General features: G+C 41.3%; 1 protein-coding gene across 1 annotated transcript in view; it reads left to right on the top strand.

Annotated features, from left to right (window-relative positions):
* Nucleotides 1-25,375, top strand: part of ZMIZ1 (zinc finger MIZ-type containing 1) — a 222,854-nt gene extending 197,479 nt beyond the window's left edge. Inside the window, 11 exon segments of the mRNA XM_065407792.1 lie at nucleotides 220-394; nucleotides 1,995-2,136; nucleotides 6,073-6,283; nucleotides 7,530-7,635; nucleotides 8,929-9,089; nucleotides 10,167-10,234; nucleotides 11,149-11,217; nucleotides 11,882-12,129; nucleotides 15,011-15,174; nucleotides 21,147-21,395; nucleotides 25,268-25,375. Coding sequence (XP_065263864.1) covers nucleotides 220-394; nucleotides 1,995-2,136; nucleotides 6,073-6,283; nucleotides 7,530-7,635; nucleotides 8,929-9,089; nucleotides 10,167-10,234; nucleotides 11,149-11,217; nucleotides 11,882-12,129; nucleotides 15,011-15,174; nucleotides 21,147-21,395; nucleotides 25,268-25,375 — 1,701 coding nt within the window.
* Nucleotides 25,376-26,258: the final 883 nt, after the last annotated feature.

Below are 26,258 nucleotides of genomic sequence, written 5' to 3'. Positions count from 1 at the left end.
ATTTAGACTACTGTATGTTTTAAAAGTGAGAAGTAAATGCAAAGAAAAAAGTAATTAAGGTTTTAGGTTTTAGCTCTCCTACTTAGTACGTTTTAAATAGTGCCAGGCCCAAGCCACAGTACCTAGATATAGATTCAGTGTTTAATAGCAGTACATATGATTAGGTCTTTTTTTTTTTTTTCAAAATTCAGTAACAACTTGGTATTATTTATTTTCTAGCCATCAAGGCCTGTACCTGTGACAAATTACCCTCACTCACCAGTTCCAGGAAACCCCACACCACCCATGACTCCAGGGAGCAGTATTCCACCATACCTGTCACCTAACCAGGATGTCAAACCACCATTCCCACCTGACATTAAGCCAAATATCAATGCTTTACCGCCACCTCCAAGTGAGTAGCAAATGGAGCCGGCCCCTCAGCCTTTTACTGTCTCTCCTTCCTCTGCCGTGCATATCACGGAACCCAGAAGTGATGCTTTAAAAATAGCACCTTGATTGCTATTTTTTGACATGGAGAGAAATGTTGATTGCCAGTTGATATATGGCATCAACCAACCACATTATGCAAGCTACTCAGAGAGGAAGGAAACAGGAAAGAAGAATATTTGTTTCCAAACAAAGTACTGGAAAATGCCAGATGGAAAACTCTCTCCAAAGTTAAACTTTTAAGGACTTTTCCCCTTAAATATTCCTGTAGTTGATTTCTCAGAATGAAACTCTTAATTTTCAGCTGTTTCATGTTGTTGGGTTTGTTTATTGCATAGAATCTCCATCAATAGTAATGTAGTGTGTTTTGGTCAAGGGCAAAGCTATTGAATAATACTGAAGAATAGCTTAAAGGGTGAATATTTATAATGGTACTCCTATTATGTCCATGCAGACCCCTTAAAAATATTCAATAGAGTGCCAAAAAAATAATGTATACTCCTTTCAAAGCCACTCAACCTCACAGCTATGTTTGGCTGAGAGTGAGTCAGGAATAACACCATCTCAGTGGCTGTGTACTCATACAATTTGTCTACAGTCTAAAAGTGACTAAAGAACAATCAAAAGTTAGGCACTGGAAGAAGCAATATGTTCTCTATAGAAAGACCTCTGTTGTATTAGCTCTTTACAACCAGCATTTTGGGGTTCATGGAGAGCTGAAAGATTAAGGTTATTGGTACTGTTTTAGCTTCAGCAGCCTCAGAGGGAGGAGAGTATTTTAGGTAAGAGTTGAACAGCAGCTTCTGTTTCTGATGAGTAAAGAAGAAACACAATCTTAAATCCAGTAATTACAATGGACAGTGGTAACCTTTTCATACTCCAGGTCTTCCTGCTTCAGAATCACTTCAAACAAACCTGTTTTTTCAGCCAGAACATATCTGCTGAAAATAGTTGGCCATCATAAATTGTGCATAACAAGCAGCAAAGCTCTTCATGATGGGAGACTGAATTGTTTGTGGAACTGGTAATAGAATACCAGAGCCTTCCATCTGTAGATCACCATTAGAACCGAGAGTCATTACTATCTACTGGCACACTTGAAATGAATTTGGTAATCTCAATTCCAATTTCTATGAGGAAAATAGCCACATCACAGAAAAACAAATAGCACCGCACCACCACAACTGGCACTAATTGGCAGTCTCAGCAGAGTGATTGAATGGTAACTGAACTAATCTCTCACAATGAAAAATGGTCCCCCCCCACATCAGGTGTAAGGCATGACTGTAGTGAGAGGCACTTTTGCTGCTCCTTTCATAAACCTTATCTGTGGATATAAGTAGAAGACATCAGTCTCCAGAGCTGTCGGTCTGTGCCCTATCACCTGCGCGAAATCCACTTATACAATTATTTGTCATTTTCTTTTCTATATGTGACTCTACTAGGTTAACCCCAGCAATAGATCACTGTATCATTTGTCATTATTCTGTATAAATATACACATTGTTATTGCACTGCAGATGCTAAAGGGAAAGTTCACACTTTCTCTCCCTCTTCGATCCCAGCCAACCACAACGATGAGCTGCGTCTGACATTCCCTGTGAGAGATGGGGTGGTGTTGGAGCCCTTTCGGCTGGAGCACAACCTGGCGGTCAGTAACCATGTCTTTCACCTGCGGCCAACCGTCCATCAGACGCTGATGTGGAGGTAGGTTTGAGCAGTGTTGTGAGGCAACCTTGCGTGACTGAAAGCAAAATGGTGGGGCAGATGAACTTCGTTTGAGTCAGTCATGGATTTCAACATTAGTAAATATGGTCTGGATAGAAAAAAAATCCCTTTAGCTCATATATATGTGAACAACCCTCAACTTCCAGAGAGTAAAGTGCAATAATATGCTTCCTGATTCAGCTCCCAACCCTTTGGCTGGTGCCAAGTTATATGCCATCCTTCCAAGCAAACCTGATGGAATCAATGTGAATGGGGCAAAGGGCAATGTCTGGAAAATAATTATTTAAATGTACCTTTTGACTTGCTTCTGCTCTTTCTGGTAAAAGTGCTAGGAGCATGCGTAGCTGAGACCAGCATGCAAGGATCATTCATGGAATATTTCTGAACTAGCAATACTCCTTGCATCATCCACAGGTGACCTTTTGTTACTGTGTTGGTAGTTGGTCTGGACAATCTGTGATAAGCTTTCTCGCAATACCTTGACAAGGTTGCTTCTATTTTCAGCTGGAACTCAGAGGTGCAAAGGTATCCGAAAATAAAAATTGTAGGCAAATTAAGGACCTGATTCAGAGAGATGGTAAATTCAGTGGCAGTTATAGGTGCTAAGCCCCTCTCAGGATAAGGCCCAAATTTCAGATAGAAGGTTGATTTTAGAGAGCTGTTTTAACTTACCCAGAACAGAAATGAGCCAAGCGGCTGAAGTGCAGCTTTCCCCACACAATATAGCTCTTTCACCTACAGTAAATATTACTTTTCATCAGAGACAGAGAGAGCGAATAGTCCCTCTGGATTATATTTTGCAGCTCTGTAATTCAAACTTGCATAAAATGATTCCAGATTCTGTACTGGCTTTGATATATGGACAAGGAATGAAATGGCATTAAATCAAATCAAAACCAAAGCCTTGATTTGTTTTCATTTCCAAATACTGTAGGATGGACTTGTTTTGAATCTGTGCTTGTGTGCCTTGGAGAATTTAGTTTCTCATTATCTTGTCTTATTCTATGGAGCTTTCCTTTGTAACACATGAAATAGCTGAGCAAATGAAACCTCTTCTCGTCAACACACTTTCCAGTGTGCCCAAAATTCCCCTTCTTCCAGTTTCTCTAAGTCATCCTTCAAGCTAGGTGAATCATTGGATTAATAATGTTATGACCTCAACATTTTCCATACTGGGACCCATTGCAATCACCCACCCATTTTGTAATGTGGGAAGGGTGGGTGGTTGTAACCTCCTGGGCATCACGACTCCTGGTTGAGATTTGACCTAGAATATAGATACTTATTTGCCTGCATGATGTTGGTAGTCTCAAGCCTAGGAATTAGAAATGTGAGAGATCTAAAATAGGCTACATCCAATAATTAATGCCTAACTTTGAGGTCAGTTATTGCTTACTTGCATTTCATTATCCTGGAGTACTCACAGCAAGAGGGAGTTTTGGCAGTTATTTGCTGGTTCTTATTAATAAGTAATCACCGTTGGGGATTGTGCAGGCTAGTTCTGTAGATTTATAGAGCTGCACTGAGGCATGAGGCTGTTTCTTAATATCTGATCTTTCTTTAAAAAACAACAACAAAAAACTGCTTTAGCACCCTGACTTGGACTTGTATTTAAATTCATTTTAATGAAGACTCATCGGTAATTTGTGCTCAGGTTTGCCACCTTGAAAAACTTGTTAGTGATGGGAGGCCAGGGGCAGCCTGAACACTCAGAAAACTGAGTCTTGTGTCTGTCATCCTTATCTCATTCATTTTTCTCTGCTTGATCACACAGTTACACCCACATGGAAAATGCCCAGACTGTGTCTCTAACCCTGTCAGCTGTGTGTGGAGCATCAGTTGTGTTAGCATTTGTTGTACAATAGCTCGGCTAAAAGAGAATAGATATTAGATGGCATTAAGAGATTTTGCACGTTGAAATTATAATGAAGTAAATAGGAAGTTTACCTTGGACTGTGTGGATTCCAATGCATGTATTAGTCACGTGAATTCTAGACCAAACCTTTAGATTTTAATAGAGAATGATGGAATGGGGCCAGCTGTGAAGGTTTTTATGCTAGTTAAAATATTGAGTAAAATATCCCTCTGATAGTCACACATCTGATGGCGACGCAAATATTCTTCTCCCTACTGGGAACTCCATGCTCTTACAAAGCAAAAGAATGGAGAGGAAATCAACCAGGAGAATTTTGCCTTAAAAATGGATCAGTCTTTGCTCATCACAATTTATGTATTATCTATCATTGTGGAGCAGCCTGGCTAGAACACGAGATTCTCCACATTTCCATTCCTCCCTATGTGACCCTGAACAAACTTTTTAAGAGGGGTCAGGGAGGCAGTTTTGTCCTTTACAGCTTCTGCATAATGTATAAAGACTTTCCCTGTTTTTTTTAATCTACTTGGTTTTAGGTTAGAGATATCGGGTCCCGGCTTCCCTCTTCTTATTTTTTGTGCTAACTAGATTTCTGTAGGCCCTGAATAGCGATGTCACTTGAGATCTTCACCTGAGTTGCTTTCCTTCCCCAAAAATAGAGATTATGATTCTAACCTAAAGCTCCTGAATTTCTGAGCATGGCCACACCACCAGTATAGGACATAAACATGACCTTTACAGGGAAAAAACTGAGTACAAATATCTGAGCCTTCAGTAAAAGCAGTCTAAACACGAGGCTGCCCATTGCTTTTTAAAAAAAAATTATCAGATTTTAAGAAACAGTCTCAGCACAGGGCCTCCATTCTTAGACTCTAACAAATTGCATCCTCTTCCCACCTGCTGGGGGTGGGGGAGAGAGCAAGTAGCATCTCAGATTATGGTCTCATATGACATCACTATTCATGTCCTTCAAAGGTCTTACAGGAGAGTCCAGCAAAGAGAAGGAAATGAGCACCTGATTTTTCTTATGTAAAAGATGGTCATCAATGGACTTTGTGGCAGTCTTTGTTCATAATAAATTAACAGTGAAGGACAAAACCCCAAAATTTCAGTTTAACTTTCCAGTCCACCTTTAACCTCTCTGTATTTCAGTTTACTCATTTGTAAAATGAGGTTAAAACCGACGTGATGAGGTGCAAGTGCGCTACTATCTACTGAGGCCTGGTCTACACCTAAGATTTAGGTTGACCTAAAGACATCACTCAGGGCTGTGAAAAATTTTGTGCTCTGTGCGACATGGTTAGGTCAACCTAACCCCCACAGTAGATGCAGCTAGGTTGATGAAAAATCAGAGAGATGGATTACAAAAATAATTCCATCAGTGTGGGACTGGTCTACACTATGACACTATTGCAGAAGTGTAGCTGTGTCACTGTAGTGGCTGTAGTCTAGACATACCCTCAGTTACTCAAGGGTTAACTTCAGCTCAGTTTGGTATTATCTATCATTATGGTAGATCATAGTGGCTGCTTTGGAGATAGAGTGGGACATATGTTTTTAGGTAGGTAGGCAGGGATTCTGCTACTGAGATGATCCCCAGGCTGGGTGAGTTCTGCTTACTCTCTGAATGTGTTACTTGCTTTATTTTCTTGTTATAAACACTAACGCTTGAGGAAAGACCTACCTGACTTCAACTTTTTCCTTTCTGCTGAGTCATTCCACCGACTTACAACCCACCTTTGTAAAGCACTTTGAGATCTCCACGTGAAAAGTCATGTATAAGTGTAAAGTATTATTATTATTATTCTCTCAAATTTCAGATGCATGAGCCATCCTGTGTTGTTTCTGTTAATGGCTTTTATGGGGAGGATATGTGTTATGCATTTATTATTTGTGAGACATTTCCAGAAAAAAAATCAGAGTTGAGCAAAGCAGAGTTAAAGTGAAGGGGGTGGGATGGCATAGAATTTCTAGCATCCCCCAAAAAATCCTTTAGTCATATGAAAACAGAGTTTAAGCCAGGTTTGTGCCTTGCGGTACAGGTCTGACTTGGAGCTGCAGTTCAAGTGCTACCACCATGAAGACAGACAAATGAACACAAACTGGCCAGCATCGGTCCAGGTCAGCGTTAATGCAACCCCTCTTACCATTGAACGTGGCGACAACAAGACATCTCATAAACCTCTGCACCTAAAGCACGTCTGTCAGCCGGGAAGAAACACAATTCAAATTACAGTAACAGCATGTTGTTGTGTAAGTACATGGGGCTTGCTGCTGCTGCTGACTCTAAAGGTCTGCGGCACAGGAAAGAACTGTTTGGAAATGTTCACTTAGGCCAGCAGTTCTTACCTCTTTCACTTTTACTTTTTTTAAATTTTCATTGTGGGGGAAGGGAGGTGTCACTGATTGTAGCGCTGGTGACAGGACAGGGCCAGAGAGAGAGTGCTAAAGATCAGGTCATAATTTGCTGTAGAACTGGGGCAGCATGGGCAGAGCAGCTACCTTGCCAATATGTCTAGAAGGACCCACCTCTGAAGGGGAGAGTGCATCAGCTCTCTGTGCCCATTCAGTACTTGCCTGGCTAACAGTCCTGATAGCAAGGCAGGTAATGTGACGGTGGATGGTTTTCTTGCTGTGGACACTTGTCCACTGGGAATTGGACTGAGGCCAAAATCTTAACTTCACACAGAGCATCAAATTGCCATTTGTTTGCCACCGTGACTCCGGGCTGGGTTTAAACCAGTGAGATAAAGGTGAAAGGCTCATATCCCATTACTCAATCCACTGAGCCTTGCAACTTGCCTCCCACTGATAGCTCTCAATTACAATTAGCATAGATTGTACTTTTAATGGAGAGGGGCTGCACACTTCATAGTCTGGGCTTTCTGCCATTTCATTGCCATTGGCAAGGGCAGAGAGTCTGGGGACAGCTTTCCCAGGGTCAGAGTCTGAGACAATTTGAAGAGAGACCTCAAGCTTAAGCCCATTGTTTTACTTCAGACTTCTTCTTCCTTGCACAATCTCACGTTCCTTGTCTTGTGCCCCACAGTGTAGTGGTGGATCACTTATCTGATGGCTAGGAGGAGAGGTCATCTCAGCAACCCTCCTAGCTATTCTGAGTGCAGGGCAAGTGGGCAATAGGGCAGGGGTAGAAAATCCAGAGGTCACTGTGACAAACCCCATAAATAACAGATTATTGCATCACGTTTTTGACTTTCAAGGGGAAAATGATGCCGCGAATGTTACCTTTTCTTAACAGCAACGTAGCCAGGTGATAGGTGTTATTCAATCCTAGACTGCAGCTTCAGACTGTCCTTAAAGGGAGTGTGTTAACTCAGATGAGCAAAATCCACTCTAGCCTGTATTTGCAGGGTTCCCATTGGAATCCGTGCAGAGCTGCACACGTGCCATCCAAGGGCAGAACTCTGCGCCACCCAGTGGTCTATAACAACGTAACATGCGTGGTTCTGTTAGTAACTCAGTGATTTTTTTTTTTCAGTCACACTTGTTCGTGTTGCAGTTAGTCCACCGGCCATCAGTTCGTTCTGTGCTTCAAGGCTTGCTAAAGAAACGTCTTCTCCCAGCAGAACATTGTATCACTAAGAGTGAGTTTTGTGTGTGTGAGAGAGAATGTATTAGAGACAAGGTGGATGAGGGATTATCTTTTATTGTACCAGCTTCTATTGATGAGAGAGACAAGCTTTCGATCTACACAGAGCTCTTCTTCAGCCAAATAAAATGTAACCCCCTCCTGTGCACCATGCCAGGGTGGGGTTGTTAAAGGCAGGATAAGTCTGCCTTGTGGCTTTTTACACAGCTTTGGGGGCCAGGGCCTGAGGTTCCTCAGTGCACTCTGCTTTGTGTGCCAGTGTGTATTCAACTCAGACCAGACCCACTCAGACAAACCACCAGGAACAAAGTTGTATTCTGTAAGAAAACATAGAACAGGATTACAGTCCAGCAGCTTCCTCTCTCCCTGCCGCATGCTCCCAGCTTCAGGAGAGCTCTGTGTAAGCTCAAAAGCTTGTCTCTCTCACGAATAGAAGTTGGTCCAATAAAGGATATTATCTCACCCACCTTGTCTTTCTAATATCCCGGGATCTACCCGGCTACAACAACACTGCAAACAATGACTGTATTAATTGTATTAACCAAGACTATCCAGAGTGCCTTATAATCAGTTATAATATTTTATTCACCTATTGAAACTTTTAATAACTCAGGCCTGGGCTTGCCAGAGCATCATGCTGTTGGGCTACCTCCCTGGCATACTCCGATTCTGGAGTGAGAAACAGGGCAGAGCAACCAGTGATGTCAGTTTTACTCGACCCAAGAACTGTCAGGCTGGGGGAATCCCTAACCATGTCAGCTTTTCATCACTCAGAGATCCTCCCAAGCTGGGGGAATCCCTAGCTGTCCATTTAGGGCTGCTGTCCATCCCCTTTGCAACACAAATTGGACAAACTGGGCCTGAGTGCCCAGCCCTATAACTTTTCAGTATGTGATGGTTTCTCTAAATTTGATTTTTATCATACCTATGCTTATATTCAGTTGTGCACACAATACCTGGCTTAAGTATATAGGATTCTATGCCATCTCATGAGAGCAGTTTATCAGATCAGAGGAAGGCGCTACACCTCTACCCTGATATAACGCTGTCCTCGGGAGCCAAAAAATCTTACCGCGTTATAGGTGAAACCGCGTTATATTGAACTTGCTTTGATCCGCTGGAGCGCGCAGCCCCGCCCCGCCCGGAGCGCTGCTTTACCACGTTATATTCGAATTCGTGTTATATCGGGGTAGAGGTGTATTTGCACAGCCAGACTTCAAGCAGTTACATTAGAAACCATAGTGCATGGGTGGTTTCTTTCACATACATATACCATCTTTCTAAACAGTCAAGAGGAACTTCAGCAGTGTGGCAGCCTCCTCTGGCAATGCAACACTAAATGGTGAGGATGGAGTGGAGCAGACAGCTATTAAAGTGTCTCTGAAATGTCCAATCACATTCCGGCGAATCCAGCTCCCAGCGAGAGGCCATGATTGCAAGCATGTACAAGTGAGTGCATTTCAGTGTCCTGATATTTTTCCCTATGCTGTGCATTACAATGTCTTTTGAGTGGTTTTTTGTGGGTAGGAGATGTGATGAATTTCTCTGTTTATCATATGGATTTTGTGGTTCGAGATCTTATTTTAAATTTGTCTAATTTCAACCAAAGGGTATGACTGTTTTTTAAATAAATACTAAGTTGTTCAATTGATGATGAAAGCTTTAATTCCTCTTATCCTCTTGCAAAATCACATGGAGTGTGATGAATGAAATAAGGAATGTCACATAACATTTCACTTGTAATCGTGAATAATACCATCATTGGCCAGATCCTCAAGTTGCTACTGAGACTCCAGTCCTGAAACACTTACACATGTCAGTAATCCCATTGAATTCAGTGGAATTACTCATGTATGTATTTGTAGGAACAGCGCCTGAGTCCTTACGTAGGCAAACAGGCGAGCTGCTACTGACTTCATTGACAGAGTAAAGACTTAAGTAAGAACATGAACTAAAAAAGTAACGCCTTCCAGATTTGGCCCAAAATGCTTTGTGTCCAGTCTCTGGTGGCTTGGCTCACCTTTATTTCCAGGTATTTGAAAATGGGCTGAGGAATTATTGAAGGGATCAGTTGGGGATTGAGTTTTTAAGTTACCCAGTTTTATTGGTTGTGGGTCCTCTTGAATTGTACTGCTGCACTCAAGGAATTATTTGTGATGTATTTTTAAGCCATATCAAGGGTGCCTAGAACATATGGTCAGCACTTGGCTTTAGCATTTTGTAAATGTAAATAAATAAACACAATGCATCTGCTTGTTTTGAACAATTCCTCTTACCAATCACTATCCAAGAAAACGATCCCCCTTCTTTGTCTTCATTTTTTTACCAAGGGGGGAAATGTTGGAAAGTCTCATGTGCCTTTATGCAGCAGGGAAAAGGATATTTCCCGTAAGCCACCTTCTTTTTTCTGTAGATTTATGTCTCAATGCTTGCAGTCTTGTTTCTCCACTGTCTGCAGTTTTATTTTTGCTCAGTTGGCTCAGTTAATATGGTCTGTTTGTGTGTGTGTGTGTATCTGACTTGCAGTGCTTTGATCTGGAATCTTACTTGCAACTGAACTGTGAACGAGGAACTTGGAGGTGTCCTGTATGCAAGTAAGTGAAACATTATGTCAAATGCAAGTTGCATAGAATTTGTCCCAAGTTATCTTCCAAAACAAACAGTAAGAGGCAATAGGATAGAGATGTTAAAAATTGTTGAAAAGAATGGAGAAGGCCACTAAGAATGTTTGGTTTATCTTGTTCTATGTTATAAGAATATGGGGACACTCCATGATATTTAAAAGGCGACAAAATTAAAATGAATGAAAGAAAATACTTTCCCCTGCAATTCATAACCTGTGGATCACTGATTCAGGATATTAATGAGGCAAGGAGTTGTGCAGGATTAAAAAGAGGTTTGAAACTTTATATTGATAAGATTGGTACCTACCGGGTTATTTCAGCTAGGATAATAGTTACTCAGGCTGTCATTCCTTATGCATCACAGCATGAACTCCAGGTAAATTCAGGAAGAAACTCTCTACCAAGCAGCGGTGGCACTGGACAATTGAATTGTGGGTTCATTGCCTTCCTCTGGATCATCAAGTGTAAGCCACAATCAGAGACAAGATTCCAGAGTAGAAGGACTTCTGGTCTGTTCTGAGATTGCATTTCTGTTCTTCTATGTTGTAATTCACAAATGACTAAACTTCAGATGAGCAGATATTAAAGTGCTCACATTCAGTACACCCACTGGGAAAATATAGGCAAGGTCACGTTTTAGAGGTGGGAATCAATCTACTGTAGAGTGGGTGAGGAAATCTATACTGAGCTTGAAAAAGTAATGCACTGTTCCTTATAATGTTTTAACCTGGGGATAGGCTAGTCACAAAATCCAAGATCCTGAAGAAAGTGTGTGGCACATCCAGGAACTGAACAGGTCTCATTCTGGTGACTTACCCCCAAACCATCCTTCCTCTCTGTATACATACTTGCAGCTATTACAATTTAGGCTTCTTCCTTTCTAGTAAAACTGCTCTACTGGAGGGCTTGGAGGTCGACCAGTATATGTGGGGTATTCTGAATGCTATACAAAAGTAAGTGAACTCTCTTTATTTCCGGTTTTGGTTCTGACCAGCTGCATCAGTTCTCTGCTTGGGTTAAAAAGATTTTCCCCAGAATGATTAGGGCTCTTTAAAGGTATTAGATCTGTAAGTTGCAAGGGGGAGACTGAATAGCTTGGGTTACTGAGTATGAAGCTTGTCACCTGTTCAATTGCAGGGCAGGTTAGTAGTAAGTGAAATTCATTATAAATCTGATGGTTCTTTGGTAACTTAGGTGAAGTGACTTGGTCTCAGTCTGGTTGCTAATGGACCTGGCTCCTAATTGGCACTCTTGATGGCAGACTCATCAGAGAGGCAAAAGATGGAATGGGGAATGCACTATTTTCTCGCTTCTAGAAGCGACCCGTCTAACTCAGGTTGGTGGCACTTTAGGCAGGACCATACAGAGATGTTTGCAATGCTGCAGTCCTACTGTACCCACTTGTGGACAAAGGGAGGAGTTCATTTTTCAAGACTCTGAAACTATCACCTTTTAAGAGTGCTGCCTACACATTCTTTGCAAAGGAAACACTTTGAGATTGTATTGTCTTTGGGCAAATGGTATTCACAAGTTACAATGCAGCTTTTCGTGGGAAGTTCAGAAGAACTGATAGCAAAGCAAGAGCCAGTGATATTGTAAGTTGTTTCTGTCTTATAGCTCTGAGTTTGAAGAAGTTACAATCGACCCAACGTGCAGTTGGAGGCCAGTCCCTATAAAGTCAGATATTCACATCAAAGATGATCCAGATGGCATTCCTTCCAAGAGATTTAAAACCATGAGTCCCAGCCAGATGATCATGCCAAATGTGATGGAGATGATTGCAGCTTTGGGTCCCGGCCCATCACCTTACCCATCCCTTCCACCTCCACCAGGGGGCAATAACTCCACTGAGTATGGTAACCAAGGTTGGTTTTATTATTTCAAGAGTATAGAAAACATATCCCAAAAATTGTTGAGCGATTCAGTCAGTTTTTGTGATCCACATGTGTAGCAGTGTAATCTATGAATGCCCTTGCATGGAAGATTGTTTGAGCAAGTAAGAAAATATACAGCTACTGATATGAAACACTAATGCAGCCCTTTCACTTTAGAATTTATTTAGGGAAAAATCTGTAATGAAGTAAATCAATTATTCTCACCCATTTTATGATAAAGCACCTCTATCCCCCCTACAATGGATGAGCAGCGGCTGCTCCCATGTCTGCTTTTGTCATGCCCCAACACAGTTCCCTTCATCTTGCTTTCTGTCCATTTCCTCCATCCCTCCCTTTGGTGACTTCCTTTCCCTGTTCCCGCTCTACAGAAGGCCACATACTGCTGAGGGTGATAACCATGGAGAAGCTTGGGCCAGTGGGCTGCCGTCTGAGCCTGCAGTCCTGTACATGTAAGCTTCTCCATTGGCCAGCTTCATTAAGGGCCTCTGTGGGTGTAGGGACAGAAGGTGGGCAACTTTAAAGAACCATACACCGCTTTGCTGAGAAGCACAGGAGTGTTTTTGCATTAGGAAGTCAGATTTAGAGTCATGCAAATTTCTCCACCACCACATGCCCCAAGGTTGGGAAACACTGGACTAAATGCAGGCGGTGGAGGTGTCTGTTCAAGGACCTGGTATATTGAGAATGACTAGATTATAGGGGCAGGTTGTAGCTCAAATTCTCATGATAGTGTTGTAAAACTAGAAACAATTATCTTTGCAGTGGTATGATATGACTCTCAGTACAACTCTCAGTAGTTTCAGAAAATGTCATTACAATGATTGTGAGACCAACAACAGATTATCCAGCTTTTTGAATTATCAAGTAGGGGAACAAACACTATAACAATATCATGGGTACTCCATCACAAAGTGTGTTTCACTCAGTCAATAGGGAGGAAGCGTAGTTAGAGCATGAGACCAGGAGTCACTTAATTTGGGCTTTGCTCCCTGCTCTTCCCACTGACTGTGACACCTGGGGCAAATTACCTCTTTTCCTCTCATTACACATAGCCGGACAGTGAGACTGAGTGCTTAAAAGCATTTAATGTCCTGTGATGAAAGGCACTGTAGAAGGACAAAGTAGTAGTAATAGTACTACTTTGATGTTCGTAGCTTAGTTTTATTTATTTATTGCAATATTTTCCAGTATAGCAGTAAACACACTGCAGTATGTCAATAATACGAGACCTCATTCCAGCTCCCTGCTACTAAATCTTTCCTGAGAAATGGGGTGAGACCAGCTATGTACTATGAGACTTATCCAGTTTGCAGATTAGCAAAGTGAGAATTAGAAAGGCTCTACAGCATTTACATGATAGATCAAAGTCCCAACTTCTTTGAGAAATACTCTTACATGGCTAATGACTTCTATTCCTCTGAGATTAAACTTCTGCTTAAAATGAGCTGTGCTGAAAAGCAAATGATGCAGATACTTCAGTTTGTCAAACTACCTGCTTGACTTGAACATTTAAAGCTGCTCTACTTCAGCTGACAAACTGCAAACAAGCTCCAAAGCCGTTGTATTATTTCAGAGCTCAATATGATCCCATTCCTGGCTTATGTGATTGCTTGGTAGCTTTAGTTCAGTTTCCACTGTTCATATCAAGTAAACCACCAGAGTTGGCAGCCCAGTTGGAAATCTTAACAGAGACACCCAGGATAGAAAAGGATATGGAGGGTGAACTTATCTGTACACCTATAGAGGATCAGTTCGGAAGAGAGTTGGAGCACAGTGGCTGGAATGGAATGGAGCAAAACACACTGGTGCTGGCCATACAGTACCTTATCTGCAGACAAAGAGAGGATTTTATTCTCTAGATATGGCAATCTCCCATCCCTCACCAGCTCTAACTTCATTTAAAACTAGGTGAGTGAGGGCTAAAACCAAAACATTTATTTTGAAAACCCCTGGAACTTTTGTGCTTCAAGGAACTCAGACTCAAACCAACCTCAGTTTAGTTTTGGAAATTCATTAATCTTCCATTAAGAATGTGCACTTTGTGTTTTAAAATGTTGGCCGCAGTCAGATTGTAACACTGCAAATTAAAAGAATAAATGCCTTAAAAAGTAGATCATTAATGTTCCATTTTCCAAATCACTGAGTGAATTTTATTAGGTTTTGTGAAAACAAGGAACATGATAGCACAGGCTTGAGCCAAAGCATTGAGGCCTCTTCTGTATTAATCTTAAAGGAAGCTATATGTTTACTCTAAAGAGGGGGCAATAAAATAGATGCCAACTGTGAGCACGCACTGCAGTAACTTCCTTACGCAGTTCTGCCAATAAGCCTCCTGATGAACTGCAACAAGCGTGTAATCCTAGTTAGACAATAATCTTTAGGAACAAAGACTACCACACACTTTTGGATGTAGGACATCAGTCAAATTTGAACCCATGTCCCCAGAAGTGGAATATCCTCCAGGATTTTATGTCTTCGCTACTGTGTATTGTTTTTCTCCTTTCTTAAATGAATGTGCTAAGTTGAAGTGGTTGCCATTTAAAATACCAGCATTTGCCAAGTTACTACATGAATGTATCTGAGCTGCTCCAGTTTCCCCTTATTCATAGAATAGGAACTATGTGGTATCAATCGGTGAATGGTTACCTTTCTGTGGAAGACGACATATAAGAGACTGGTTTGGTATTTGTTTCTCTTCCTCTACTTTGCTCTAATACACAGAACAAAATTCCACAGTAAGAGTCCAAATCACTGCATTGCAGCGCTGTGCAGTGTGAATTGCACTGTTGAGGGAGCAGTGTGAGAAAGCTAAGAGTCTCTTTCACGGTAACTCTTTTTTGGCTTTTTTTAGGCAACAGTTACCAAGGTCATGGCAATTTTGATTTCCCTCATGGGAATCCTGGTGGAACTTCTATGAATGACTTCATGCACGGGCCACAGCTGTCTCACCCTCCAGACATGCCAAGCAGTATGGCAGCTCTTGACAAACCCCTCAGTCACCCCATGCAAGAATCAGTAAGTAACCTTACACCAGATCTTTCTGTTTTTTCCTTATGCAGGGTGGAGGTCTTGCAGCACTAGAGGAATCTGTATATGACTGTGAGCTGTTCATAGCTCTTAGTGGATTCCCCCTTGTCAATTCTTTAAAAAGATATGTCCTGGTAATAGAGGCAGAAGTGCCACGTTTAGAGTCTAGGTTGGGGCCTGTGAAGCAGCAGTTCTGAGCTTTTTGAGTTGTCACTCTACCTTGTCTATTTGAAAGAGGCAGCCTGGTCCAGTATGTTAGTTGCAGTGGTTTGTGCTAGCACATGGAAAACATAGATTTCATTCCCAGTGTTTCATTCCCTAGGCAGCAGGGTCTGTAAATACTCATCCTCAACAGAGAGCCTGATAAAGCATGGCACTGACTAGCTTCAACGCATGGGTGCTATCTTGTCTGCCTTTGTCCTTTGGGAGAGAATTTTGCATCACAGTATTGTAACATTGTATCCTTCCCAAGGTAAACTGAGGGGGGAGGGGGTAAACAGCCTGTAAACTGGTCTGGCAGGACATAGGAGAGTACCTTGGATGAGGCGAGGTAGACCTGTGGATTTCAAGGATAGATGCCAACTCTGCTCTGAAAGGACATCAGTTGTTGAGGAGAGAAAAAAACAGAGGCTGCTCAGATCTCAGATGGAGACACAAGACCGCAGGTTAGGAACAGAGTTTGTTCATTTCAGAACACTGGATTGTGACTATTTCATGTACGGAACTTTATATCCAGAAAATACAGCACTGCAGCAACAGCAGCAGTACCAAACCTAACAGCAACACTTAGCTTTTAGGCTTGGCTAATCATCTGTTTTAACTAGAGCAGTACAATTTAATGTGTGTGTATATATATATATCCCCCTCTGTATTTGTTTATGTAACAGGGGAGGGGCTGTATATCGTCTGGCACTGTGTTACATGCAAAGGAAGAATGCAAAACTTGACATGTCAGATGTGCCGCGTTTTTAGTGAGTATTGTGAAGCACATTTATAGTGTGTAACATGGACATGTGGTGGCAGCAGCTTAGGACAGGTCTCTTCTAGATGGCAGCAGGTTTTCCTGAAAGAGGGTGGTGGGGAATTAGGAAGACGGTAATAAAGGGAGAAGAGAAAAGGGAACTTCGAACAGGTCCAAGTGCCCCAGTGAACAGAAGGCTGGCGGCAGAGGAAAAGTCCAGAAACCATAGCAACTTTGTGAATTGTAGGCTAATAAGCAATAGTGCAAGGCATACGTACAAGCCTTGGGAAATCAGCTTGTTGAACCGTCCAGACTATCTGTATCAGAGCCAACTGAAATAGCCCTAAAATATAATATAGTGAGGATTTGCTACCAGCAAGAACTATCCGTGCAAAGCAACTATCCCTTTATATAAAGGCTGCAGGGACTTCTGCTTTGCCTCCAGCTATGAAACACTTCAAACAAGAGTCCTAAGCCAGCCAGTGCAGCTTGACTTCATCAGAGTTAAGCAATGTCACTGCTCCTCTAGTTGGCCCAGTGACATTTCACATGACAAGTGGCAGAAGATTCAAAAGGCAAGTGGCTTGATATTAGAATGCAGAGCTTGAGGAGCTGTGTGGCCTTCGGTAAGCTAAGAGAAAATATGAAGGGCAAAATTCTCTCCAGTCTCTGGGCTTCACTTGGTGCAGGAGACTGAAGGGGCAATTATGGAGCTATTTACGGCTCTTTGATTCTGTGGTCAGTTTGTGAGCTAGTTACTCATACTAGTTGGTAACTGATGGAACAGAGCTTTGCTTTGTTTCGCTTTCTCCCCACCATGACCTGCACTCTATGCTAGTGGAGTGGAGATGGCACTAAAGTAGGCTCCATCCGGTTTATGTCAGCTGATAGTTCCTTCCTGCACATGAGGGGGATTCTCAGCTGACAAGTTATAGCCAGTTTACATCTCCCTTGTGCTGCCTGAATAGCACAAGGAAATCAGATTGGATTAGAGAATCTTTCCCTAAATCTTCAGATATTTCCCGTAGAAGAGGTTACGTCAGGATTCTAATTTAGCTATTTGAGTATTATAAAGTATCCATTTTTATCCCTTTGTCTTTCTTTCTCTTCCCTCCCTTAAAATTATAAATCTTGGCTTGACTATAGCAAGCATTCAGGAAAGATTACTTTAAACCCTCAGCTTTTCAGTAACTGCATTCCATTGCACAGACTCATAAAGTGCATACCTGAACTGGACATCAATACATTAAAATAACTAAGGCCTGGTCTACACTAACCCCCAAATTCGAACTAAGGTACGCAACTTCAGCTACGTGAATAACGTAGCTGAAGTCGACATACCTTAGTTCGAACTTACCGCGGTTCAGACGCGGTCCACACGCGGCAGGCAGGCTCCCCGTCGACTCCGCGGTACTCCTCTCGCCGAGCTGGAGTACCGCAGTCGACGGCGAGCGCTTCCGGGATCGATATATCGCGTCCAGACCAGACGCGATAAATCGAACCCGGAAGTTCGATTGCCAGCTGTCGAACTACCGCGGTAGTGTAGACCTGGCCTAAGTAACAGACTGCATGATAAGAGATGTATTAACATAAAAAATGCTCATTGAGTAGTTTGTGTATGCTGTTTACCTTTAGCGCTATACAGATAGCTTGTTTATTATTCTGCTATTCACTGAGAATATAGAAATATAAAATTGCCATACCAATGGCCATCTAGGCCAGTGTCCTGTATCTAACTAACATTGACCAATGAATGCCGGATACTTCAGAGGAAGTTGCAAGTAATCCCTTAATGGACTATATAGAGTAGCCTGCATAGAGGGGAAGCTAGTGAAACTTGATCCTTCTTCACACACAATGTAGATCGCTCCAGGAAATGTGTGTGGTGAGACATAGACAGATTCTGGTAACAGTGAATTCGATCATCAGAAATATCATTGTCAACAGTGGTGTTCCACCTATGTAGCAAGAAGAGAAAATCAATCCCCAATCCAGCGTGTGGCTACGAGAGGAGAAATAAACCCCTAAATTATAAAGTGTTTTGGTATTCCGCGGTGGGAAAGGCTCTATACAGATGTAAGATAAGACTGCAACATAGTAGGTGCAATTCCTTCATATTTATATATTTTCATAACATTTCAGAGGTTGCAAATAAGTTTTAAGGAGAAGGAGATTTCAGACTAATTTCAAGCCTATTGCTCTGAAAAGCAGAGAAGAAGAGTTCCATATGAACGTGGTACCCAGATTAATACCGTACATTTAGCAGCACTGTAACTCTCTGCGGTGAGATCCAAAGATGGGCTGCCGAATTTACCTCTTAGTCCTTTTCCCACCATCAATTTTCTATTGAGGTCAAAGGAATATTAGGTTTTGGCTGGCATTTTCAAAATAGCTAAGCAGGTGTACTTCACATCAAGATTCCTAGAACTTAGTGTCAGTCTTATAAATGTGGTCAGTGCCATTTTGTGACATTAAATTGGAAAAGGGGCTTGCATCCCTATTTCTGGTATAAACTGCTATTGTATAGATTGTGTATATCTCCATCTTAAGTTATAGGAGTACAAAACCCCAGAAAAGTTTGTGGTCTTAGATGTCTTTGGTGTGTATGCCATGCTGTAAAACAAAAGCAGTTTTGTTAGACTGTGCATCCAGCTTTTTTATAATGTGGATTCGTGTCTTTAAGATACAAGGATAGGGACATGAAGAAATTAAAGATGTCTGAGTGATGTTTAGAAATGCTGCATCCTGCTTTTGCATCTTCATGGGCTTTTTTTCACGGGTAGATTTTATGGGGTTTTATGGTAAATAATACACTAAATAAGGTGGATTTAAAGCCCAAATGTCTGTCTGAGACACAAGTTGACCTTATAAACAACACTCAAATGTAGAGTTAGACATTGGTCTATGATGCAGCTTTTTTGGATTCCCTATCCTTTGATGTTGTTATGAACGATCATTGTCCATCCAGTAACTAGCTCAGGCATCAAAATATTTATTTGACTAGCCAGAAATATCATTTGTCAACAGTGGTGTTCACATATTGCCTAAAATATTTCTCTGCTTTGAAGTGTGTCTGTCTGAGAACATAAGAATGACTCTTGGTTTAAATAATTGGTTTTATAAATTTCTAGCAATTATTCCAGCATACTCATACTGTTGTGCCTTTTCGGTTTAAATGGCATAAATTAAACAGGAGTCCAAGATAATCATATTTTTTAAAAATATCTTCTTTCCCATTTTATCAACACTACTTTGAATTATTAAAAATAAATATTTTTTAAAAAATTCTAGCTTACTTTTCCCGACTTCTGGTGTACATTTACTCACTTTGTTAGAGATACACTGACTGTCCAATTTCTCTTGCATTTCATAACTTTATTAGCTTTGACACTCATTTACAATAAGGCCTGTACTTGTATCACTACATCAGTGAGGGGTGTGAATTTTTTTTTTTTCCTGATCTAGTTATACCAGTAGAACCCTTACTGTGGACACAATTATACTGGCATAAAGGTGCTTTATAACTAGTATAGAGCTTATTCCCCTTCCTGTATGGGAATAACTATACTGGCATAACAAAAGCCCACACTAGAGTGGGTTACACCACTTTAACTATACCAGTATAATTAAAGGAGTGCAATTTTGTGTTGACCAGGCTTAAGGCTCCTTTGCACTATTCTGGCAATATAAAGAGACCTAAATTACAGTTACACCCACTTTCAGCACCATTTACATAGCCAGAGTATTGTAAAGGGCCCGCTGTGTAAATGACAGTCAGGCCCACTGGAAATTAAAATACAGAATTGTAGACAAATATTTGAATAAAAATGACTGGTTTCAGTTATATTTTTGACTGTAGTAAAATATTTCTATTAACATAGGCTTTTATAATAAACCTCCCTTTTACTTTCCAAAATTAAAATGTTCCAGCTAAATAACCTGACAATTCCCTTTGAAGTGAAAGGGTCAATTCTGACAGAGTTTTGCTGGCTTTTGTTGGTTTGTGTTGGATTGTTTTCATGCTGTTGTTTGCATTTGCTCTTTTATTTCAGCTCTACTTTGTGGCAATATGTAGCATTCCTCAAAAAATGTTCACATTTGCTTATCCATCTACCCAATTAACGTGAACACATTGGTTCCATGAACATTCATGCACTTTTTTTCTCATGGCACCAAGATCAAATTCCCAGGAACACTCCAACATTAAAAGTAGCATGGAAAGGAAGGGGGGAAATAGGGCTTTGTGCCCTTTGATTGCTTCTTTATGATGTGAATTGAAGAACAGAAGACCATTCCCCACCACCCCAATAACAGAGTTTTGAATATTTGTTTAATTTGGGGGGTTGGAATTTTTTTGCACATAGAAATGTCAGGACTGGCAAGTCCTCACCCTCTCGGATTTTGAAAGAGGAGTTCTTGGGTGACTCAGAGGTGGACTGGGAACTTTCTCAGCCTTTAACTGAAGGACAGAGGTCCCTGACAAAGAGAGGTTTTCTGCCAGGTGTTTTTAATAAAGTAATAACCAGAATGGAATAAAGTGTTGTTAATATTGCCTACTTAACCAAAATAGTCTGAATAACAATCACTTGTCTTCTCAGTTAAGCAGGTTTCCCTTGACTAGCTTCTTTGATGTCACCTACTATTTCTCCAGTCATCCATAGACACTTCCAGGAAAAACAGGGTCAACCATACCTGGATTATTAATGTAAAGAAATAAGCAGAACCTTCCTACCCTGCTCTTTTCTCACGTTTCAGGCTTTGTTTACCCATCATGAAGAAGCAAATAAATAGCACAAATTCAGTGCCCTCCCCCCTTTGCGGAAAACCTTTAAAGAGACAAACATTTCCTCTGATATTGGGATATGGGATTCTCTTTTCTGATGGCTTTTTTTTTTGTTTTGTTTTAACATTCAGTTGAGGAATTTCATTTTCTTCAAACACCTTGAGCACTGTACCTTGTGGCCTCACTTTCTTTTCCTGCTTTTTTCCTCCTTCGCAGATCCCTCATCCTGGCAGCACTGATCAATCCCATAGTTCCATGCAGCAAGGTTTGCACGTACCTCACCCCAGCAGCCAGTCAGGGCAGCCATTACATCACAGTGGTCCTCCTACCCAGCAGTCCCGGCAGCCACCACAGGCCGCTTCTAGCAACCATCCACACAGTGACCTGACTTTTAACCCCTCCTCAGCCTTAGAAGGTCAGGCTGGTGGACAGGGAGCATCTGACATGCCGGAGCCCTCACTGGATGTAAGTTTGTGTCATACTATCATCTGCCTGCCTTGGAATGTGCTTTACATTTCTGAGAGATGGCGGGGGAGGGCAGGGAGAGGGAAGGGGAAACAGCTTTCACAGCACATGTCATCGTTTCATGCAGTTACATGAACGTAATCACTGAAGCTGAGATGATAGGCACTCTTGGCTTGCTGAGAAAACCTTTCTGTTGTAAGCAGCTGCATGACACGCAAGCCGTATCTTCTTTCTAGTGAGGGTGTTTCCATGGGGCCAAGCTTTTCTCAAGACAACAGATCATTTAAGCATCTGATTTGTTTTTCTTCTTTGGACTGGGGAGCCTGCATATTAAGGGCTAGATCCTGAAGTTACCACAGGCCCTGAGTCAGGGGCAGGGCACAGTTGCCCTCCCCAGGTGAATGGACTGAATTGTACTGAGAAAGTCACAATTCAGAGCCTGCTTCCCCCCTTGCTCCTAGGACATAGTAATCTGCGCCAGCCTGGCATCCTTTACCATCCCTTTCCATGCTAACTGGTGTCTGGGTAAAAGCTTATCTCCACCCACACCCACCTGTGCAGTAGCAGCCCTGCAATGGCTGCTCTCCCTCACTATGCACTGACCAGCCCTGAGGGTTCCACTGCAGGGGAGCAAGCTAAGAGAATGCCTTTTGTCCCTTTACTTCCCTGTTTGGTTGCTTAAGGCAGCTCATGACTGAATCCTGAGTTACTTCTGTATCCTGTTTTAAGGCAAATCGTAATCCTCTCTTTCAAACAAGGTTAAGGAGTTAGTTTATCTGTCTCCAGGAATCCTTTTGGTCAGCCAAGCACTTCTTCGAACATACATTTCTTAATGCTAGGGTTTGGTTTGGTTTGGTTTGGTTTTGAATACCTTGCTCCTATCCTCATATTTTCAGTCTCTATTGTGAACTCAATACATGGTGTGATTATAACTTCCAAAGAAGTGCTTACTGTTGTGCTGCAGTCTTGCACATGTATTTATTGCTCGTGCTTTTAAATGTTCTCTGTCACAGAACAGCACCGTGTCTTTAAATAACCATACAAAAGGAGGAAGGGTGGAAGTAGGGGAAACAGGATGACCCAAGTCATTCTGGTCATTCCTCCTTTAATAACTATGAAAGTTCTAGGCAGGTCAGTTTCTAAGGCCATGTCTACACTTACAAGCTTACAGCGGCACAGCTGTACTGATACGGGTGCTACTGTAAGAGCACTCCTGTAGCCACATTATGCCGACGGGAGGGAGCTCTGCCATTGTCATAATAAAACCAGCTCAACGAGCAGCGGTAGCTATGTCAATGGGAGAGCGTCTCCTGCCAACATAGTGCTGTGCACACGAGCACTTATGCTGGCAAAATGTATGTCGCTCTGGGGGGTGTTTTTTCACACCCTGAGCGACAAAAGTTTTGCCCCCTTAAGTGCTAGTATAGACATGGACTTACTATGAGCCAGATTCTGCTACCATTTGTAGCAAGCTCACTTACGCCGTTGGGGGATGCACTTTGAGGGGCAGCTACTGAACAAAGCCATTAAAGACCACATTCAAATAGTGTTAATGGGTCACATAAACAGCTAGGCTCCTTCTCATACACATGTTTAGGTAACGTAGAGAATGCTCTTTTGGTTGAAGCACTCATTCTTTGGGGATAATCATAGTATAGAAATCTGGATAGATAGAGATGGTTATCACCGATAGAATCAGGTTGGATTCTTGAAGAGGCCCTGAAATTGCTTTACCTAGGTAATGAGACAAATACTGCAGAATGTTCAGTGGGAGTTCTTTGAGTTCATTAGGTGATGACTTTAGTCTTCAGTGAACATGTTATGAAGTAACGATTGGATAAAAATGCCATGCAGTGTTATCAGTGAACTAAAAGATAACTTCAAAAGGTGCAATGGGTAGTAATCTAGCATGGTGTACTCGTTGTTGGGCAGAATAATCTGCTTCAGTGTGGCTCAGTATGATGATTCCCATAACATGAGAATTTCTCTTCTGTACAAAGATCTACATTATCCAGATATAGATGTAGATCTGTTCTTGTGTTTATACAGCAATTCAAGACACTCTAGTTTTCAGAAGTCTTCTTTTTACAAGCTCAGACAGTGTGCCAAGATACCTAATAACTGGCACAAATAACTAAACAGATTATGTTTACACAATAATTCACGGAGGGCCACACAGGTATAACTGCTTGGTTTCGGCCACATACTAACGACTCCCTGATCTTTTACAACTGCTTCTTTATTTTAAATGCACCCCCCAAACTTGGAAAAGTATGGCTTGCGGGATAGTGGAGGGAGAGATTGTTTAAATCCACCCTTGCAAAAAAATGCATACAGTGAGCCTCAATAACATTACGTTAATTCTTTATCATTAATTAACTGTAAGGTCTTGAGAGTGGGGGCTGCCTTGTACTCTGTACAGCGCTTTGCACGGTGGGGCCGCAGTTCTGAACATGGCCCACTATACAGAACTGTAATGCAAATTATACTAATGTATGGAAGGGTTGCATGTCATTGCCCAGTAGTCTTTGTGGTGACAATGCTTTTTTTACATTTAATGCATGTTCCTGAATAGAAGGTAGATATTGTTAAGAACAATAACAACTATTTCCTCTGGGAGATGCAACTTTTTTAATCATCGCAATCATACTTTTAAAAAGCAAATACAAAAAATACAATCTTTGTGTTTCTCATAAAACTTAGAGATTATGTTTACATTTCATTTTTAAAATATTGCAATATAAATTTACCTGTTTAAAGTTAGGGAATGAAAACTGTATTTGCATAAGAATACTAAAAATATATTAGTGTAATGTTAATATACAACGTGTAATATATTAAAGTCTAGCTTTTAGTTTTGCAGCATTGGATAAACACATAGCAACTACAAGTGTGCATCTGAGCTGCTATTTCATTTGTTGAAGTAATCCATATTTTTTATTTTGGCACTAAAAGAATTTTGAATATAAAAAGTGCTTATTACATACTCCTTTTCACTGCCACAGTTTAAATTTGTCATTTTTGCTTTTTACCAAGAAAGTGTTAGGAGCAGAATAAACTGCAAAATGTCACTGGTTGTGAAACTGAGTAGTTAGGATTCCTGTATATATGTCAGACCAAAAAGGGATCTGAATGGAATTTTGAAGAAGAAATTTTCCCTGTTTGAAGCATTATGTCAGTGGGAATATATCTCAAAATATTTCTGCAGTTACTCTTCAAAAGCTATAGCGAATAGTGAGTGCACTCTGCTGTCAGACAGGGGTATAGTGCCTCTGAGTCATTAACCCAGCTTGGGTCACCCATAAGATACTGCTGCCGATTCATCTTTCCATGCAGATATGCATAATCCTACTTTGCCTACTTAAAGCTGAGAGATAATTGTTGATCAAACTTAGTGCATATTTAGAGTCTGTATTTGCGTATAACTTTTATGAGTGCTCCCTATGAGAAAGCCATATACATGGGCAAGAAAAACCTTTGCAAATATCACCAGCCAGGGAATAAATTGTAACCCATGGAATAAACTCACTTTGCCCTACACAAAAGGAATTCATGTTAAGGATGTTGGCCTTGAGACTGTAATTGACACAGTACTGGGATGACTGCAATTCTCATGCCAAAAGTGGGTTATACAGACTTTCCCAGTCAAGAGCTCAGACTAGATGATCACAGTGGTTCCTTCTAGCCTTATACTCTATGAAGTGGCCAAAAAATCTTGACATTACACCATCTTAATTTCTTGTTTATGCTTTGGATTTGTTCTGATGTAGATACATTACAGTCAGTTTCCAGGTATGTGCAGATTTTAATCCCTCGTTCTGCCAATCTGTTTCCATTACCTTTAATTTTCCTTTTAACTTTATATTTTGTAGCTGCTTCCAGAACTCACAAATCCAGATGAGCTGCTTTCGTACCTGGATCCTCCCGACTTGCCAAGCAATAGCAATGATGACCTTCTCTCTCTCTTTGAGAACAACTGAAACCCTATGTATTTTCCCCACTCCCTCACTTGTCCGCACGTGGGTAGCTGCACAAAGAGGAATCTTCACACTCCCTTTCCACAGAAAAACCAACAAACTCAGACTCGATCGAATGGTGCACTCCCTGCTTTCTTCATCTCAGAACTGGTTTTGTCAGCTTCAGTGACCCTGAAAGCAAGGCGAGGGGGAAAAAAAAAAGAAATGCAGTGATCTCGTAGACTGCCGCTACCTGTCATAACAAAGCATAGACAATAGTGCAGCTAATGGAAACCCCATTCATTGTTAATCCTATAGGGAGAGAGTTCTATGATACACATAGTGTGAAGTATACTGGCAAGAACCGATCTTGGCAAGGAAACAAAAGGCAAAAGAATGGAACTGTCCTAATTGACTGGTCTCAGAATGTCCTTCCAACGAGTGTTCTTCCATTTTTTTGAAACCCTTCCCCTGCTTTCCCTCCTTCCCCCCTCAACTGCAGATTTGTGTTGGACAAATTGTATTGGCCACACACATAAAGGAAAACAAACAAACATCTAAATCACCAAAAAGCACAAATAATACAATAAAAATCAAAAGTCGGAAAGAAATGCATCAAAGGGAGACATCTGCATCACTAGTGTTTGTCTTCAGTAGAGGAGCCCTGAGAATCTCCAGGCTGCAGACAGTGTGTGTTTGTGTTTATAAAGCGTAGGAATCTGCGACACCTGTTTGCAAGGGATCCCTCTGCTTAGACACACAGACTCAGAAAAAAACCTTTAAATTTGTTTTGTTTTTTTTTGGGGGGGGGGGGGATTTCCAATCACTACCATTTGTAACTGTGTCGTTATCCAGTTGTTGACATGATTATTTTTATCCCATATATCCATACAAAGCAGAAAAAGAG

Source organism: Emys orbicularis, chromosome 7 (assembly GCF_028017835.1).
Source record: "Emys orbicularis isolate rEmyOrb1 chromosome 7, rEmyOrb1.hap1, whole genome shotgun sequence".
In the NCBI taxonomy this organism is placed as follows: domain Eukaryota; kingdom Metazoa; phylum Chordata; order Testudines; family Emydidae; genus Emys; species Emys orbicularis.
This window is presented reverse-complemented; position numbering and strand designations above follow the sequence as displayed.